The sequence below is a fragment of the Aspergillus aculeatinus genome, assembly GCF_003184765.1.
Source record: "Aspergillus aculeatinus CBS 121060 unplaced genomic scaffold BO66scaffold_43, whole genome shotgun sequence".
Taxonomy (NCBI): domain Eukaryota; kingdom Fungi; phylum Ascomycota; class Eurotiomycetes; order Eurotiales; family Aspergillaceae; genus Aspergillus; species Aspergillus aculeatinus.
This window is the reverse complement of record NW_020291512.1, coordinates 179,302-197,323: the sequence shown is the minus strand read 5'-3', so window position 1 is coordinate 197,323 and position 18,022 is coordinate 179,302. Positions and strand designations below refer to the sequence as shown.

Sequence of the window (18,022 nt, the reverse complement as noted above, 5' to 3'; positions counted from 1 at the left end):
TAGATATCTAAAATTTTATATTTAATTAAAAAACTAATTAAAACTCTAAGTCCTAGCTTATTTTTCTTAGAAAGATTATTAATTCTAGTATAAATATATAATCTATATTTTTTTAAATAAAAAAAATCCGATTTTTTAAATAACTAAGAAAACTGGTATAAAAGGTTTTTTTCTATAATTTTATATAATATTTTTTAATTAAGCTGTTTATTTAAAATCCTATTTAAAATATAAATAGCTGTTTCTATTATTTTAGATAAAATAAATAAAAAAAAGTTTAAATTAATTAATAAATATCTTATTTTAAAAATAATTAGAGCTCCAACTCTTCCTGTAAATAGATTTTATTTAATTTAATAAATAAAAAAAATTAATATTAATTTTTCTAATTAGTCTAATTGAGAAATTTACTAAAATTCTAGTCTTAGTTTAAATAGAATTACTTAAATATTATTCTCTAATAATTAATTATATAAATAATCATATTAATAATTAATTATAAAATACTTTTTTTAAAAGTTAAGACTTATTTTAAATAAAATTTTAAATAGGAATAATAAAGATAATTAATATATCTCGTTTTATTTATTCTAAGTATTAAATAAATCAAATTTTAATAAATAGTTTTAAAAAATTTAGTATTTTAATTAATTCTTTATTTTAAAATCTATTACTTTAATTAGCTGACTCGGTAAATAGGATATTTACGAATTAGATCTAGTTTAAAATTAATAATTTAAATTTTTTAAACTTTTTAATAAAAATATTTTAGAGCTTTTTTTCTAAATATTCTAATTTATTGTACTATTTTTTATAGTTTTAGAAGTTATATAGGATCTTTCGAAAAATTTAATTAGCTGTTTGATTATTGAATTAAATATTATTGAAAATTTAAATAATTATTTCTATTAAATAAAATATAATTTATAGATTAGCTTAATTTAGTAGACTAGTATTTTATTTACTATTTTAAAAAGTTAATTTCTTTTATTTAAAAATAGTTTATTTTTTTAGTTTTTTACTCTGATATAATATTATGGTAGGATCTAAAAATAAAAATAATATTTTTTAATTTAAAAATTATATTATTTTTCATTAGATAAATAAAGCTAAATATAACTGTTTTATAGTTTTAAATAATGTTAAAAATATTTCTAATATATATTTAATTATTGTTTTAGTATATTATATTTAATAAATAATTCAAATAAATTATACATATAATTAATAGAATTAGTATTAAATATCTATTATTTTAATAAATTTTTTAAAAAACTATTTAATTTAAAATTATATTAATATATTAATAAAGTAACTTTAAGTAAAGACTGCTTAATTTAGTAATTCTTAGAGATTTTTAGAATAATTAGAATTATTGAATATATTTAATAAATCTTTTAATAAATATATTTAAGTTATAGACTTCTATAGGTTTATAAAATTTGGTTTAGTACAGCTAGATTAAATAATTATATAAATTTTTAAAAATTCTTATTAATATATTTATAATCTTAAAAGTTATAGTTTCTATTATTTTTTTTAATTTATATAAATATATTAAACTGTATGATTTTTTTTAGATTTTTATTTATTAATTTTTTTAAAAAGTTTATTTATTTTAATTATTCTAATTCTAAAAAATAATATAGCTTATTCAAACTAGTTTATTAATAAATTATTTATTTAGAGAATTTAGCCGAATCTAGTTATATATTTTTTATATTAGTTTAAGAAATTTAGAAATTTTTTTCTGATTATTCTTATTTTTAATAAATTTAGATTATTATATTAAAGGAAAAACATGTATTATTTTATAAATTAATTTAAAAAAGTTAAAAAATATTCTAATTAGTTTTTTATTTTATTAATTTAAAGCTTTACTATTTTAGAATATATTAATTTCTATTATCTAATATAGGTTTTAATAGAATTTTTTATTAAAGTTTTTTAATAATAATATTAATTAATAAGATCTTGTTTTTTTAATTAATTAGTAGGTATTAACTAGTTTTATAGAATTTAAAAAATTCAATAGAGCTTTTTTAAATTAAATATAATATATTAGTTTTATCTGCTTAATATAGAATTAATTAATAAGCTTAAAAAAACTAGTTTTAATATAGTTTTAATAAACTTTTTAAAATTTTAATAATAATTCTACTTTATTTTCCGATAAAGAAAGTAGCTTGATTTATTAAAATCAATTATTAAATTTACTGGATATTTAATTTATTTAATATTAATTATACTAGGCTAAATTAAGTAGATAGGCTTAGTTAGTAGTTTTAGATTTTTTAATTTTTATACTTTTTTATTAATTATAAATAATCAAATTTAATTAATTTATAGAATCTAGTTCTTTAATTAATTTAACTATAATATTTTATTAGATTACTAAATAATCTAATTATCTATATTAACTAGATCTAATTATAATTAGTTTAATAGTTTCATTATTTATTTAATAAAGAGATATTGAATAAATTAAAATAAAAAGTCTTTCAGACTTATAACTATTAGAATTTTAGTTTTTTTAGATAAGATTTAATTAACTTTTATTTTTCTATATAAACTATATATAGAAGTAAGATAAAAATAAAATTAAAATACAAAATTATAAAATTAAAAGAATTAAAGATTTAATAAATAAAAAAATAAATAGAATAATGAATTTAATATATGATTCTGATTAATAAAACTAAACTACTTTAATAAAATAATAAGAAATATTAGGCTATTTAAGCAAAATTCTTTGTTTCTTAATTTTTTAAATAGAAAACTAGAAATATTTAATAAATAGAAGAGAAAATGCACAAATAGAATAAATAAAGCAGGCTAGAACAATAGTTCTTATTCAAATAACTGAATTAAGAAGACTAGGGCTTAGGGTTTTAATACCCAGGTGACCTTCCAGTCTGACATTATTTAATTTTAAGAAGTTTAAAAACAACTGCTCCAATCTCTACTAATTTATTTTTTAGATTATTAAAAATTAAAAATAAATATTAATTAAAATATTACTATTCCTATCTAGAAATTATATATATTTTTTAAAGAAAATATTATATATTTAAGTTTAATTTTATATTAAAAATAGAAAATATAATCTAAATAATTTTATTAATATTTTATAATTATTTAAATATTCCTTTAGTAATTCTAATTATATTAAAACTATATATAGTAAACTATACCAGCTAAAATAAGAATCTTATAATTTTATAATATCTTTTACTAAATTGAAATACTTAGTTTAAAAAATATATATATATTTAGATATTTTTTTTATATATTTAAAAATCATATTAGTAAAGATTTTAAAAATATATGTTTAATTAATATTTCTTTTTAAAAAGACTACTATAATCTAGTTTATTTTTTTAAAACTTTTAATAACTATTATTTATAGTATAATACTGAAGTTTATAACTATTTTTAAGCACTTTTTATTAATTTAATATTTTATAATCTAAGAGATCTATTAAGAATCTAAAATAAATACTATTTATAAAAATTTATTATTTTTAAATATAATTTTATAAATCTATTTATTATATATTATTAGTTTTTTTATTAGAGAATTAACTGCTGTAAATACTATGAATACTTTTATTATAAATTAAATTATTATTTTATTAAAACTTATTTTAAATTTAATATTAGAAAACTATAAGTTGTATTTATTTATTTTTTATTATAAAATTTTTATCTTCATTTTTTATATTTATTATTATTTAATTTTTATATCTATTTATTTTTAAAATATTATTTATCTTTCTACCATTTTATAAAAGCAGTTTTTAATAAATAATTTTATTTTTATATTTTTTAAGTTTTATAGTTCTATTATCTAATATAATCTAAATATTTTTATATATTTAATTTAAATAAATAATTAAAAAAAGTAAGTTTATTTTAAGCCGCTGACAGGCTGATCTTTTAGTATAATTATATATTATTTTAAAAACTATATTTAAAGAAATTTGTATTAAAAAAAATTTTAAAAAATTAATTTAATAGTTATTTCTACTATTATAAATCTTAAGAATATAAAAATTCTAATCTATATTATAAATAATATTAAATAATTTATTTTTAGAATAATAAATTAAAGTTGGATTAAAGCCTATTAATTATTATTATATTTTTTAAAACTTTATAAAATAATTATAAAATTTAATAATTAATAAAAAAAATTGGATTATATTATCTATTATATTTATGTAATTCTAAAAATCTATAATTATATTAAAAAAATATATTTTTTTAATTATTTATTTTATTTATTATTTAATTATTTTTAGCTTTTTATAGCTAAGAATTTATAATTTTCATTTTAATTAGTTTGTATATATAGTCTAATTTATTAGTTTATATTATTAGAATTATTATAATATTTCATCAAGATTCTAAAAAATTAGAATATTATATAATATATTAATAAAAATTTATTTTAAGAATATTATATTGTTAAAAATTTTAATAAAAAAAATATTCATTTAATTTATTAGCTATATGAATTATTTATATATATTATAATTATTTGATATTTATAATAATAATAAATAAGATTAATAAAATATTAAAGTCTATTAATAAATTGAAAAAACTAATTTTATTTAAATATTTTAAAAATTGTAAACATATTTTTTTTTCTAAAAAAACTAAAAAACTATTATTATACTAAAAATATAATTATATTATTATTTTAAAAAATAAAAAAGCCTGTTGTTTAGTTTTTATATAGAATATTATAGAATAAATTATAAATCTTAAGAAAAATAGTTTTTAATAAATCTAAAAAAAGATTTTATTTATTTTAGCTTATTACTAATTATTCTTTTAGTATTATTTATAAAAAAGCTTAGAAAAAACCTAAGATTTTATATTAACCATTCTATTTTAAATATTATTTTTATAAAAAATAAAGATCTGCTTCTGTTTATAAAACAAATTTTAAATAATCTAAAAAAATCAAATATTTTATAAAAATTAATATTATTAATATATTTAATAATATTAAAATTAAAAAAACTAAAAATATCTTATTATATTTTAAATTTAATTAAAATTATATAAAATATTTATAATATTACTTAGATTAATTAAAGTCTCTATTATATTTTAATAATATATTGATAAAAATTTTAAAAATTATTTTAATATATTTTATCTTATTTATTTAGATAATATTCTAATTTATAGTTATATTTATAGAGAATATTTTAAATATATTTATTTTATTTTATAAAAATTAAAAAAATAAGACTTTATAATAAATTATTTAAATATAGATTTAATATATTGAGAACTAAGTTTCTAAATCTAATTATAAGCTATAATAGACTTTATATAAATTTTAACAAAATTAAAACTATAGCTGAATAGTCTATTCTAATTTATATAACTAATATATAAACTTTTCTAAATTTTAGTAATTTTTATTATTAATTTATTTATAATTTTTTAAAACTAATTATTCTATTTATATATTTAATAAAAAAAAGTTCTAGTTATATAGATTATAAATTATTAAAAAGTATTCAATAAGCTTAAAAGTATTTTTATTAAAATATTAGTTTTATAACTATTTAATTAAACTTATAATATTATTTTAGAAACTAATATTTTTAATTATATATTAAAAAAAGTCTTACTTTAGTATAATAATAATAACATATTATATTTTATTATATATTGTTTCAAGAAATATATCTTTATTAAATATAATTGTAAAATTTATAATAAAAGACTACTTATTATTATTTAGTATTTTAAAAAATAATGTTTTAAGCTAGAAGAAATATTATTTTTAATTTAAATTATTATTAACTGTTATAATGTAAAATACTTTATATTTTTTAAGTTTTGTAATTATTAATATATTTAATAATCTAAATTTCTGTTATATTTTAATTTTAAGATTATTTATAGATTCAAAAAATATAGAATTAAATTTAATAATTTAATTAAAAGATTAGATATTTTTTTAAAAAAAAGATAAATATCTATTATACTAAAACTAAATAACTTTAAAATAAAAAAATATTAATTCTAGCTGTTTACTAATACTATTTTTAATTTTACTAAAACATAAAAATAATAAAAAAAATAATCCTAAAAAAAGATATAAAAAATATATTAAAAATAAAATTAATATTTATTATATATATTTAAAAATATATAATATTTAAGAATAAATAAAAGTTATAATTTTTATTTAAAATATAAGAATCTTTCTATACTATATATAAAAAAGATAAATAGATTAAAAAGATATTAAAAGTTTTAGCTATTAATAAAAACTATTATTTAAATTAGAGTGGCTAACGGCCAGGTCAGGTTAGGTTAATTAGAATTTTTATATCTGACCGTAGGTTAATAGTCAGATATAAGAAATATATATTCCTAACTGTGTTAACCTGCGGTTAACCGGCGGGTCTAATTTCTCAGCAAGTATACTAATTTAGATAGGCGGTAAAAGAAGATACAATCTTTTTATCTGATTTCTGTCTAATTTTTATTGAATTTAATTAATTTCTATCTGATTTTTAAATTAAGCTAGTCTTTTTAGAACTAGTATAGATATAATAGTTGACCGCGGTTAACTGTTCTACCCAATAGTTAATCTGATTTTATATCTTAATCTGACTGCCAGGTTATGGCCAGGTTAAGGTTAAGGTATAACGGTCAGGTTAAGCCACTCTAATTTAAATATATTATTAATATTATATAAAAAAAAGCTTTTTATTCTATAAAAATTAATTATAAATATCTGATAATAATTAGATTAAAACTAATTGAATTAGATTAATTTATAATAAATCTATTTTTAGATATTTTAAAAAAATTTATATATATAAGTTTTTAGTCTAAGAATACTACTAGCTTAATATTTATTAATGTATAAAATAATAAATAAAAAACTATTATATTTATTAAAAAATAGTTCTATTTAAAAAAATAGAATAGAAAATCTGAAAATTTTTATTAATATTGAAATAAATATAATAAAATATATTTATAAACTTTATTACATATTTATTTAAAAATAAAATTATAATATTATTTTAATAATTATTAATTATTTAATAAAAATAAAACATTTAATTTTTTATAATTTAACTATTAATACTATTATTATTATAATAATATATATTTATTATATATAGAAATTATATAATTTATTCTAATTTATTTTTTTAAATAAAAAATTCTAATTTAATTTAAAGTTTTAGAAATATTTAATCTAATAATTTAATATTATTAATAGGTTTTTATAATATATTATTTAGAAACTAACAGCTAAACTAAAAAAATTGATATAATATTTAAATAATATTTTTATATTTATATAAATTATTTATATAATAACTAAAGCTAATAGCTTTTTTTAGCTAAACTTATACTAAATATAACTTATTTTAATACTATTAAAACTATTCTATTTTTTATAAATTATAAATTTTATTTTTATATAGATTTTAAACTTATTATTATTTTAAATAATCTAACTGTTAAATATATAAATTAGTTTATTATAAAATTATAAATTATTATTAAATTTACTAAAATAAAAATATGTATTATTTAAATGAATTATATAAAATAGATAAATTAATAATATAAGCTAGTAAGATAATTTAAAAAAAACTAAAAAATATAATTAAATATTTATAATCTTAAGATATTAAAATCTAATAAAAAGCTTAACTAGAATATTCTAAAATTATATAAAATTAAAAAAGTTATTAGTTAATATATTTATTAATTAGTTTTATTTTTTAGTATAAAAATAAACTTTATATTTAGTATTAATTTATTTATTTTTATTAGTAAAAAACTAGTTTTAGACTAATATCAATTCTTATTATTATATATAAAAATTAATAGTCTAAAAAAATAAAAAATTAAAAATATTTTTAATTTTATATACAATTATAGAAAATATAGTTATTTTTAACTAATATATATTATAAAATAAATTAGAAATTTAGATCTAAGTATTAAATTTATTTAAAATTTAAAAAATATTTATTAAATAATTAAAAACTCTTATTATTATTATGTTAATAAGTTATAATCTATATTTTAATAAAGCTTAGCTTTAAAAAAATATATTATTATAATATAAATTTAATATATTTATTTTATTTATTTAATTTAATTTATTTTTTTAATTCTAATAATCTTATTATTTTTTTTATTATTTTATATATAATATATAGAACTTTTTAATTTTTTATTTATTTCTAATTCTATTATAGCTTTTTAAACTATATTTTATTTATAAATCTAAAAATAATCTAATTTAGTAGCTAGTAAAAAATTTAAAAAAATTATCATAAAGATTCTTCTAACTAGTACTATTATTTCTATTATCCAGCTAGACTAAGAACTAGACACCAGCCCACTTCTTGATACTAAATAATTTAAATATATTAATATTAAATTTAACATTTTTTTATCATAATCTCGCGGGCAGTAATAATTTTAAATAATAATTTCATTAATATAAAAATTATAAAAAACAGGTTTTTATTGATATTTAAATATATATAATATTAAAAACGCCGGTAAATTTAGTTTTTCTATTTCTAATAATAATCTATTTTTAGAATTATTTTTAAGATTATCTATATTCTTATTCTTATTAATATAAAAGATGATATTTATTTTATTTTTTTCTTTTTTTTAGTATAAAAGTAATTAAATCTAAATTAAAATTATTAAAAATATTCTTATATTTCATACTAATTATAAAATAATTAATATATATTTAAAGTTTAGTTATTTTAATTATATTAGAATAAAAATAGCTTTAATAATAATAGCAGATATTTTAAAATTTATTAAATAAATATTTAAAACTAATATTATTAGTTATAACTAAAATAAAATCTTTAGTTATTAAATAAAAAATCAAAAACTAATCTTAAATCGAACTTTTCATAAGTAAAAATATAAATATATTTATAATATTAAGAATAATATTAATATAAATTAAGATATTTCAATAAACTATATATTTTTAATATTTAAATAGTTTTTTAATTTTTTGAATATTTCTGCTGCAGAAAAAAACTTTTAGTAGATAAAAATATTATAAGAAATTCTATTTTACTCTACTAGAGATTTAAAGATTATTAATAATATATTAATAATTAGATTCTAAGTATAATAAAAATAGAATATTTTTTTAAAAAGAGTTTGGTATTTTTTATACTAGTTAATATTATTATTTAATTATATATTCTTTTTAAACTTTTTAAGCTTTAATATTACATTTAAATAGTTATAATAGTATAAATATAATTTTCTGTTTAATAAATATAATAATAATATTTTCGGAATTTTTAGTATAGATTCTATAAACTTTTAAAAATCTTTTTTTTGGAATATTTACTTCTATATTAATCGGTTAATTAAAGAATTTAAATAATTAAAAGAATTACTATAAATCTTATAAATCTTATAAGCAGTAGGCCTACTATTCTTCGATAAATAGAATATAAAAAAAGTTATTTTAACCCTAACTATATTTTTTAACTGTTACTATTATCCTGATCTGGCTGTTAGCCTCTCTAAAATAGCTAAAGATTCTTTTTCAGTTATAATTAATAATGATGGTAACAAATATTTATTTAATAGTTTTAAAGATATCTATTATTAATACTAAACCTCTTCTTATTGTAATATAATTTAACTAATTTTATTTTAAATATATACTAATTATTTTATAACTAGTAAGAGATCTAAGAATATATTTAACAAATTTAATTTAGAATTTGTAATATTTATACTAAGTAAATAGGAAAAGAATAAGAAAATTCGTATCTTTTCTTTTAATAAGAAAAAGAACATAAATAATAGAGTGGATTTTGTAGAGTGGATTTCGGTTAAAAAACAGATTAAAAACTAAGCTTTTAAAACTTGTATTTAGTCTTAAAAAAATAAGATTTAAATATTTTCTTTTTAAAATTAATTATAGATATTATATTAGTTTATATATTCTAGATATATTATATTCTAATATAATTATTCTATATCTAATATATAACTAATTAGTTTTAGTATAATCTTATATAATAATTTTTAACTATTAAGTAATTTATTATAATATAAGTATATTATATAATAGATATATTTTAATTATAAATATTATAATTTGATTATAGTTTTTATTTAGAAAATTAAGATAAAGAATTTATATATCTTATTAAATATTTTAATTATTAACTATATTTTTTAACTATTATTATTAACCTGACCCGGCCGTTAGCCACTCTAGGACTTTGACTAAAAAATAGATTAAAAACTAAGCTTCTAAAATTTATATTTAGGCTTAAAAAAATAAGACTAAAATATTGTTTTTCTAAAATTAAATATTTGTATTATACTAGTTTATATATTATAGATATATATCATAATCTAATATAAGTATTCTATATTTAATATATAATTAATTAGTTTTAGTATAATTTTATATAATAATTTTTAATCATTAAATAATTTATTATAATATAAATATATTATATAACAAATATACTTTAATTAAGAATAATATAATTAGATTATAATTTTAGATTAAAAGATTAAAATAAAAATTTTATATACTTTATAAAATGTTTTAACTATTAACTAAATCTTTTTAACTGTTAGTATTAACCTGACCTGGCCGGTAGCCACTTTAATAAATAATCTTAAGAATAATTTTAAAAATAGATTATTATTAGAATTCAAAAAACTAGATTCATTGGAATTTTTAAATATTATATATATTAAGATAAAAATAACAGCCCGGTTTTTATAGTTTTTATATTAATATAATTATTATTCTAAATAGTATAAAAATTGTATAGAACTATTAATCTATCGAATTAATATTAGATAGTATTTTTTTATCCTAGATTTCATAAAGATATTTTATAAAATGTAATATATTTTAGAAGAATTAAATAAAATAGATAGAATAGATTAGTTAAATCTGAAAAATATTATTATATCATAATTAAAAACTTATTCTATCTTATATACAATTTTTATAACAGTAATATATATATTATTAATAAATTAATAATTAATAATCTGTTTATTATATTAAATCTTTTTATCAGTAGATATAAATAATTAGAATAATAGTTATGTTTTAATCTAATTTTAACTATATAGTTAAAAAGCTTTTATATCTTAATCTGGCTATATAATTATGGTCAGATTAAGATTAGGATATAAAAGTCAGATTAAGCCACTCTATAAGATGTAATTAATTGTTTTCTATACAAATTGGGTGTAAAAAACAACAAAAAATAAAATTAAAATAAAAGGATTATACATATGAGAATAATCAAACATTCAGAAATAAGAAAGTAGATAGGATGATCAATTTAATATGTAGATGTATATTAGATTAATAAAACTGGTTAAAAACTAATCCTGAATAATAATAGAAATCATCAGACTACTTAAACCACATTTCTTATCTACTGATACTTTCAATAAAAAACTAGAAATATTTAAAAAAGAAATACAGAATTAAGAATGCAGGAACGGAATGAGTAGAGCGGGCTGGAACAATAGCTCTTATTCAGATGTGCCACAATCAGCAATCTGGCAAGTATCTGTGAAACCACCCAGCTTTTCAGATCTAGAAGGTAAAGTCGGGAGCATTTTGCATAATCGCAAAGATTCAGTCATGGCCTTATCTTGTCAAGGCTGTGACTCTCACGCCAGATTCATCAGGACGGAGTCTACCAACAGTCATCTTTTCCCAGGCTGCGTTAAAGAACGAAGTAGATGTGAATCTTTCGGGTCGTCATCAAAGATGACTCTAGGAAATATCATTCCAGCTCCCGGCCGGACCACATCTAAGATATTTCTGTCTATTTCCGGTTCCCATTGCTAGCCCACAGCCCTCATTCAACCTTGTAGTGACACCAAACTACACATTCTTATGCCTCGCAGTCAGAAGAACAGGCATATCATGCACCACGAAAGTCAGAATATTATCCGTAACACACGGGCGCAAAGGGTTCGCTAAATCGATATGGAAATGGCGAAAAAGCTAGTGATGGTATTAGAACACTACGTATACCCATAAATCCCTCGCTCCACCTTTTGCTCGAATGGGTTTCTTCACTCACCTCGAAGAGCACCTTTTGGATCTCACAGAGTGCAATGTGCCTGGTTGGAACGTTAGCAGTGTTTTCGAACAGTCAGCTACACAAAAGATAAACGCACTTTCCCAGGCATGTGGTCAACCCGGCACTGAAGCAAAGGTTCGCCTTGTCGTATAGGTTCACGGTTTCCGCGTCTACCAGCCACCGTTCAGGGCGGAAGAGGTCGACATCGTCTCCGAAGACGGACTTGTTTCTTCCGAGTGCCCACATACTGAAGCCTAGGGACGGAACCGCTTAGTAGCTGATCGTGCCTACGCGCGAAGCATCGAGGGAACCAAGATTGCGAACTCACCCACTTCGGTACCTCCAGGTAGAGCCTGTCCACATATAGTCGCTCCATGTGGAGGAACAACACGAGGAAAGGGCGTGCTGGAAGAACGTGTCAGTCAGAGCATGCTCAGGGTGCTGTGTCAAACATACCCAATTGGTGGATGGATGCGAAAGACTTCCTTGACGATGGCCCCGAGAAACGGAAGTGCTTTAGTCTCACGGTAAGAGATGACTGAACCTGGGACAGCGGCATTGGCCAGTTTCTCAGTGCTTTCAATTTCCTCTATCAGTTTTCGATAGACCCGCGGGGTGCCAACAATATAGACAACTGCGACGCGGAGAATTGTGGCGACAGACTCCGGGCCGGCAATCCTAGGAAACGGTCATACCTTTTTCATGTTGATCAATGAAGGGGTGAAAATTTGGAAGTCATACACTGGAGTGAACGCCTCCACTTCCAACTCGCGCTGTGGAATCCCCTGGCCCTCCTCGTCGCGGTACTGAAGGAATCGATGGAGCAGATCCTTGACCCCAGAAGGATTTCCGTCCCGGACTCTTCGCCGCACTTCGTTAATTGCCATCTTTAAGCAGCAGTGAATGATTAGTGCTGTTGAGAACAGGGCTGCTTAATGTATTGTAGAGACTTATACGTACTCCTCTGATCATGCCAGGTCCCCAATCATCAGTGGGCTTGGTACCGAGAAGCCAGTTAGCCCAAGGGTGATTAATGAGTCTTTGGAGCTCCGGAAAAGTCGTCATGATTCGTGTAACATTGAAAAGCTCCGTAAGAGACTCAATAATTGAATTGACATCTTTCCCTTGCTCAACAAATCCGACACGGTTGCTGAAGGCAAGATCCATAATTGCGTCAAAGGCGACTACAATCCCCAAGAGTCCATGTTAACAACGAGGTAAAGGTCAACACGGGTTGCCTACTTACAAAAGTGAATGTAATCCGAGAGATCGCACACTTTTCCGCTCGAGGCGAAGCGAGTATCCAACGCGGAAATAAACTCTTGAATGGATTTGTCCAGGAATGGTTCAAGCTCATGCATTGCATCTGGATTATACTGAGATACACAGTTCTTAGTTAGACACGATGTGTGAACGGCAGGCCAGCATGAGGAAACAAACCGCCTGTGCAATTCTTCTTCGTTGGGTGTTATGTTGGTGCATCGTCCGTGCAGTCCCAACACTCTGGAAACCAATCTGAGGATCCAAGGTGATAAACCAGTCGGATCGGTTCCATTTGTGGACTTCATGAATAAAGGCCGGATCATTTACCACGACGTATTTCGGTGCTGCACGATATATGGGGCCATATCTTTCGTGCGCCTGGATATCCCTCCAGTGAAGCTCCCGGCTGTACACTTGGCGTAGAAGCCAAAGTCTCGAGACCGAGGCCCAAAACGGTCCAGGGACCCCTCGCAAAGGATCATTCTGCCGGTAATGGATCAGGAGCAGAAAGGCCGCAAGGACTGGACCAGCCACTACTGAGAAAGAGAAGAATAATGTCAACATTGTCAGTTGAATGACCAGAAGGTGTCGCGGTATTGGGCTCTACAAGCGTCTCCTTTTTGTACATGTAGGGTTTTGGAAGGCCACATAGGGGTGGGAGGGGGGCAATATACCTCTCAGCCAGATCGAGATTCTCCCTGTTTTGCAGCCATGCAAGGGGATCAGATGATTGACGCATGAAAATGTTCTCTGCAGTTAAGGACATACCTCCCTAGCTACCCCTCCCCAAATCTCGCTTGGCAGAGGCCTGAGTTGTACAGTTGAGAAGCAAGGTCCTGTGGCCGGCAAGCTCAGTCAATGCCTGTGAACCACGCCAATTCCATTAACCACAATTGCGAGAGTGACTCCGCTCAAGGGATCAATGTGTGCTAATAAGATGTATTCTGCCTTCTGTGAGGCAAATTCTAGAACTAATCAATTTTCAATTTCATCGGCAATAACTAATCTCTGGCGGCAGGACGGAGACAGTCCCAATGCAGTAAGTGCCTGTTGCATACATACTACTCAGAAAAAGAAGATTGAGCCACGAAGGCGGTCAAGTTTAGGCCTTGTGTGCAAGCTTGAGCTGGTAGAAGGCTTTTACAACCAACGCATCAACAAAGGTCAGTTCATGCCAGAATTCGGTGGAGTGGGCGAGGAGGTCTTACCTAGATCACAGGTTGAATCAGCCCAAACTTGAGCTGGAAGGACACCGGCCTTGTCGAAGAGATCCTTGCGCTCGCCGGAATTATACTTGTGACTATATGCGAAGCGGATCTTCTCGCCTTTCTTAACGATGATGTGATCTAATGGGGCGCCTAACTGGATATCACGATCCCGAGGCGTGTACGAGGCTTCGTGCCGCCCCATCACCGGGTTATATTCACTGAGATAGTACCAATCATCCGATTGAAAGACCTCCGTGACATGGCCTTTGGCGTCACTGCTGGCGTCCTGAATAATAGTACTCGCATACTGTAGACCAGCCAGGGCAAAGGGGACCACGCCGTCCGAAGTGTACGCTCGCAAAACCTTGGTGGGAAGCTTGCAGGAGTCGATACTGACCAGGACCGAGCTCTGATCGTCAGGCGTACAGGTGGCTTCCACCATACTGCGGAGGAAGTTGGCCGCGTTCTCGCGCGAGAAGTTACCGATAGTTGAGCCGAGAAAGAGCGCGCAGTGTGGACGACCGGTTTTCTTAGCGTCTTCCTTAATCCAGGCCAGTCCATCCTCAAATGTGCCGTGGAGTGCGGCACACTGGACGTGCTGCCATCGCTCAATCGGCAGCGTGCGCAAGGTCGACTCCAACTCCGCCCGGCTCAGATCGAGGCCATAGTAGGTCACGTTCTTCTTCTTTTCTTCTAGGGCGTCCAAGAGAATATTGATTTTGTCCAAACTTCTGAGAAAAAGAAAAAGGAGATAGGCATACCTCAGGTTAACAGTGATCCTTCCCTCATGTGGGGCAAACCGCAGCAAAACAAGGAAGGAAAAGGTGACAGAGAGATATAAAGAACAAGAGAGCTTTCTTACCCGCTGCCCAAATCAACAATGGCGCTATTGTCCGCAATTGAGTCGGCCATCTTATGGGCCTGTTCTCGAAGGATATGAAGTTCCTCATGACGGGGGTAATATTCGGGAGCATGGGAGTGACGATCCCAATGTTGCAATCCTTCAGTGCCGTAGAGGATGAGGATCGGGAGGGTGCGTGGATCTTTCTGGATTCCATCCATCACCGCCTCATAGATGGAGTCTTCAACCTTGACGGCACGAATGTCAATGATGGTAGGTTGATACATGATGAAGGTGGCACACAGTCAATCAATGATTCAAGAAGGAAGACCTTTTTGGGGGGGACTTTGGTTATCCTAGGCAGGAGAATCGTCGCCATCGTGAGGGATATAAAGGCCATCCCAGCCTTCGCAGACCGCATCAGTAAGGGTCTCATTGCCCTGAGATGCAAGCATCACCGCCCTTACCGCCCTTAGCCACCCTTGGCCACCCTTGCCATTCTCTGAGACATAGCTTGCTTTATCATTCTCCGATCAGCATGCATTTATAGGAGGCGGTGTGCGTGCTGGAAGGCGCTGAGAGTCAGGTCTGAAATACTTGTTGATAAGAACCCGATTTGAGGCTTTTGAGGCAATTGTTCTGGTGACGCCTCATATGCCCGAGGATGTCATGACCAATTTCGTCTTTATGGGTCTGCGCCGGCTCTTCCCTAAAATCCTTGTAGATTCTTCCCCTTGTGACGTGTCTGGCAGCAGACAGACGCAAGGGTCTAGGAAAATTCGCTACTCCAACTAGGAATCCACCAATGTAACGCAATTTTAACGCAGTTTGTCCGTCTGGCCGGCTAGGTCCTCCTTCGACTCGAGTCCAGCCGTCTTAATTCCTCCAAACTAAAATGCTCAAAGCACTACCAACTGGACAATGGGAGCTCTCGAACTGCAGCTCCGGCGCCACCGCCGCCACCAGAGACCGAAACTCCTCCAATGACCGCTCCCTCCCTGCGAGGAGGGCATACATGGCGATGTCCAGCGTCCGAATATACTTGTCCATCAGCCAGGACCGGGTGCCTTTCTCGGGGAGCACCATATCCATGATAATCAACCGCGATCCCCGGGGTAGGCCCGCCACCGCGGCGGACAAGACACGCTTACAGTCTTCGTCGGACCAGTCGTGGAGGATGAAGCGGTACAAGTAAGCATCGGCGGTGACGGTTTGGGGCTTGAAAAAGTCGTGCGCCATGAACCTTACATTCGCGGTCGGGGAGGCGTCGCTGATGGCTGTGGCGAGGTCCTGAACGGTGCACTGCAGATGGGGGTACTGAGCCGTGAGGGCGAAGCAGGTATGCCCGATCGAGCCGCCAACCTATCCATGATATCGGTTATGATTGACCTTTACAGAGATTGCCTTCAGAGCCGGGGTAGGCACATACATCGACAAGGGAATTGATACATTTCCAGTCGAATCCATTAACCACGTGGTGGACCGACTCCATCGGGGAGGCGCAGCTGGCCGCCATGAGTTCATGAAACTGATGGTCCAGCGTCGGGGACTGCGCGTGAACGTCCCACAATGTCTTGAGGCGACCCTTGTCCTCGACATCTCGATATGCGAGACCGACCGCGCAGGCGGCAGGATCGTCGCCCTTGGGATTCAGTTGGAGGGACTCGTACATGTTCGGGGCGACCCGGGAATACATCTCCAGCGTCCAGCTTGCCCCCCCGGCTGCTTGCTGGTCTCGGACAAAGATCGAGGACATAGAATTATGTCTCACGTCACCATTGGCACCAACAGCGAGAAATCCACATGTCGACGCCAGGGCAATCATCCGTGACAGTAACTGCACGGATACGTTCGCCTCGGACGCCAACTCGCGACAAGATTTGGATGTCCCCAACGGGATCATGGAGGGAATTCTGAGCTTGATCAGGGTCCCAATGGTGCCGACTTCCAGGCCCTACGTATCCGGCGGGCCTTAGCATGCATAGCACATGAACTGATTTAGTCATTCATGCGCAGAGGGGGGCTGGCTTACTGTGGTTGCATAGGTTTGTAGATGCCCTAACGGTCCGCGGGCCAGGCGGAGAATCTTCTCCGCCGCCTCAATCACCTCAGCTTTTGCATGGTATCCCTGCGCACTGGACAGAGGTAATTCAAGCGGAGCATCCTCGTCTTCGAATGTATACCTGTCAAGGTTGACCCTCGCCAGCTCCTGCACGAGCACCTCGATGTTGGCCTCAAGAGTTTTCGCCAGAGCTGGTAAGGAGGACATGATGGCCGGAAGTTGGGATTGTATTGATTGCTAACCGGGATCTAAGCTTGTGGCTGCCGTAGGGGCCGAATGATTTAAACCATTTGATTTAGGCTGCGCGCAGACTACGAACCGGTGATCGAGCGAGACGCACTTCACTGAGATGAACACTCCAGTCACCTCTCATTTAAGGACGAAGCGCAAGGAGTGTGGTGGGGCATGCCAGGGTGGGGCAGACACGCAGCGAAGCATGCATTCATTCATTCCATCGGCTCCACATTTCTACACCGTACTGTACAGTATCCCTCACCGGTCTTCA

At 26.7% G+C, this 18,022-nt stretch overlaps 3 protein-coding genes across 3 annotated transcripts; all 3 read right to left on the bottom strand.

The window, feature by feature from the left end:
- Positions 1-11,941: 11,941 nt before the first annotated feature.
- BO66DRAFT_403981 (cytochrome P450) lies at positions 11,942-13,970 on the bottom strand (the record flags this gene model as incomplete). The annotated part of the gene is made up of 9 exons (XM_025648903.1): positions 11,942-12,064; positions 12,144-12,183; positions 12,241-12,397; positions 12,472-12,548; positions 12,600-12,821; positions 12,885-13,030; positions 13,104-13,327; positions 13,390-13,519; positions 13,584-13,970. 9 exons carry the CDS (start codon positions 13,968-13,970, stop codon positions 11,942-11,944), a joined length of 1,506 nt encoding a protein of 501 aa, XP_025501130.1.
- A 380-nt stretch (positions 13,971-14,350) lies between these two features.
- fgaMT (4-dimethylallyltryptophan methyltransferase easF) lies at positions 14,351-15,742 on the bottom strand (the record flags this gene model as incomplete). Its single annotated transcript, XM_025652199.1, has 3 exons — positions 14,351-14,543; positions 14,615-15,345; positions 15,477-15,742. The coding sequence occupies 3 exons, from the start codon at positions 15,740-15,742 to the stop codon at positions 14,509-14,511; spliced, it is 1,032 nt and encodes a 343-aa protein (XP_025501129.1). The 3' UTR covers positions 14,351-14,508.
- Positions 15,743-16,331: 589 nt separating this feature from the next.
- Positions 16,332-17,724, bottom strand: BO66DRAFT_329409 (S-adenosyl-L-methionine-dependent methyltransferase; the record flags this gene model as incomplete). Its single annotated transcript, XM_025644020.1, has 3 exons — positions 16,332-16,817; positions 16,885-17,409; positions 17,488-17,724. The coding sequence occupies 3 exons, from the start codon at positions 17,722-17,724 to the stop codon at positions 16,332-16,334; spliced, it is 1,248 nt and encodes a 415-aa protein (XP_025501128.1).
- Positions 17,725-18,022: the final 298 nt, after the last annotated feature.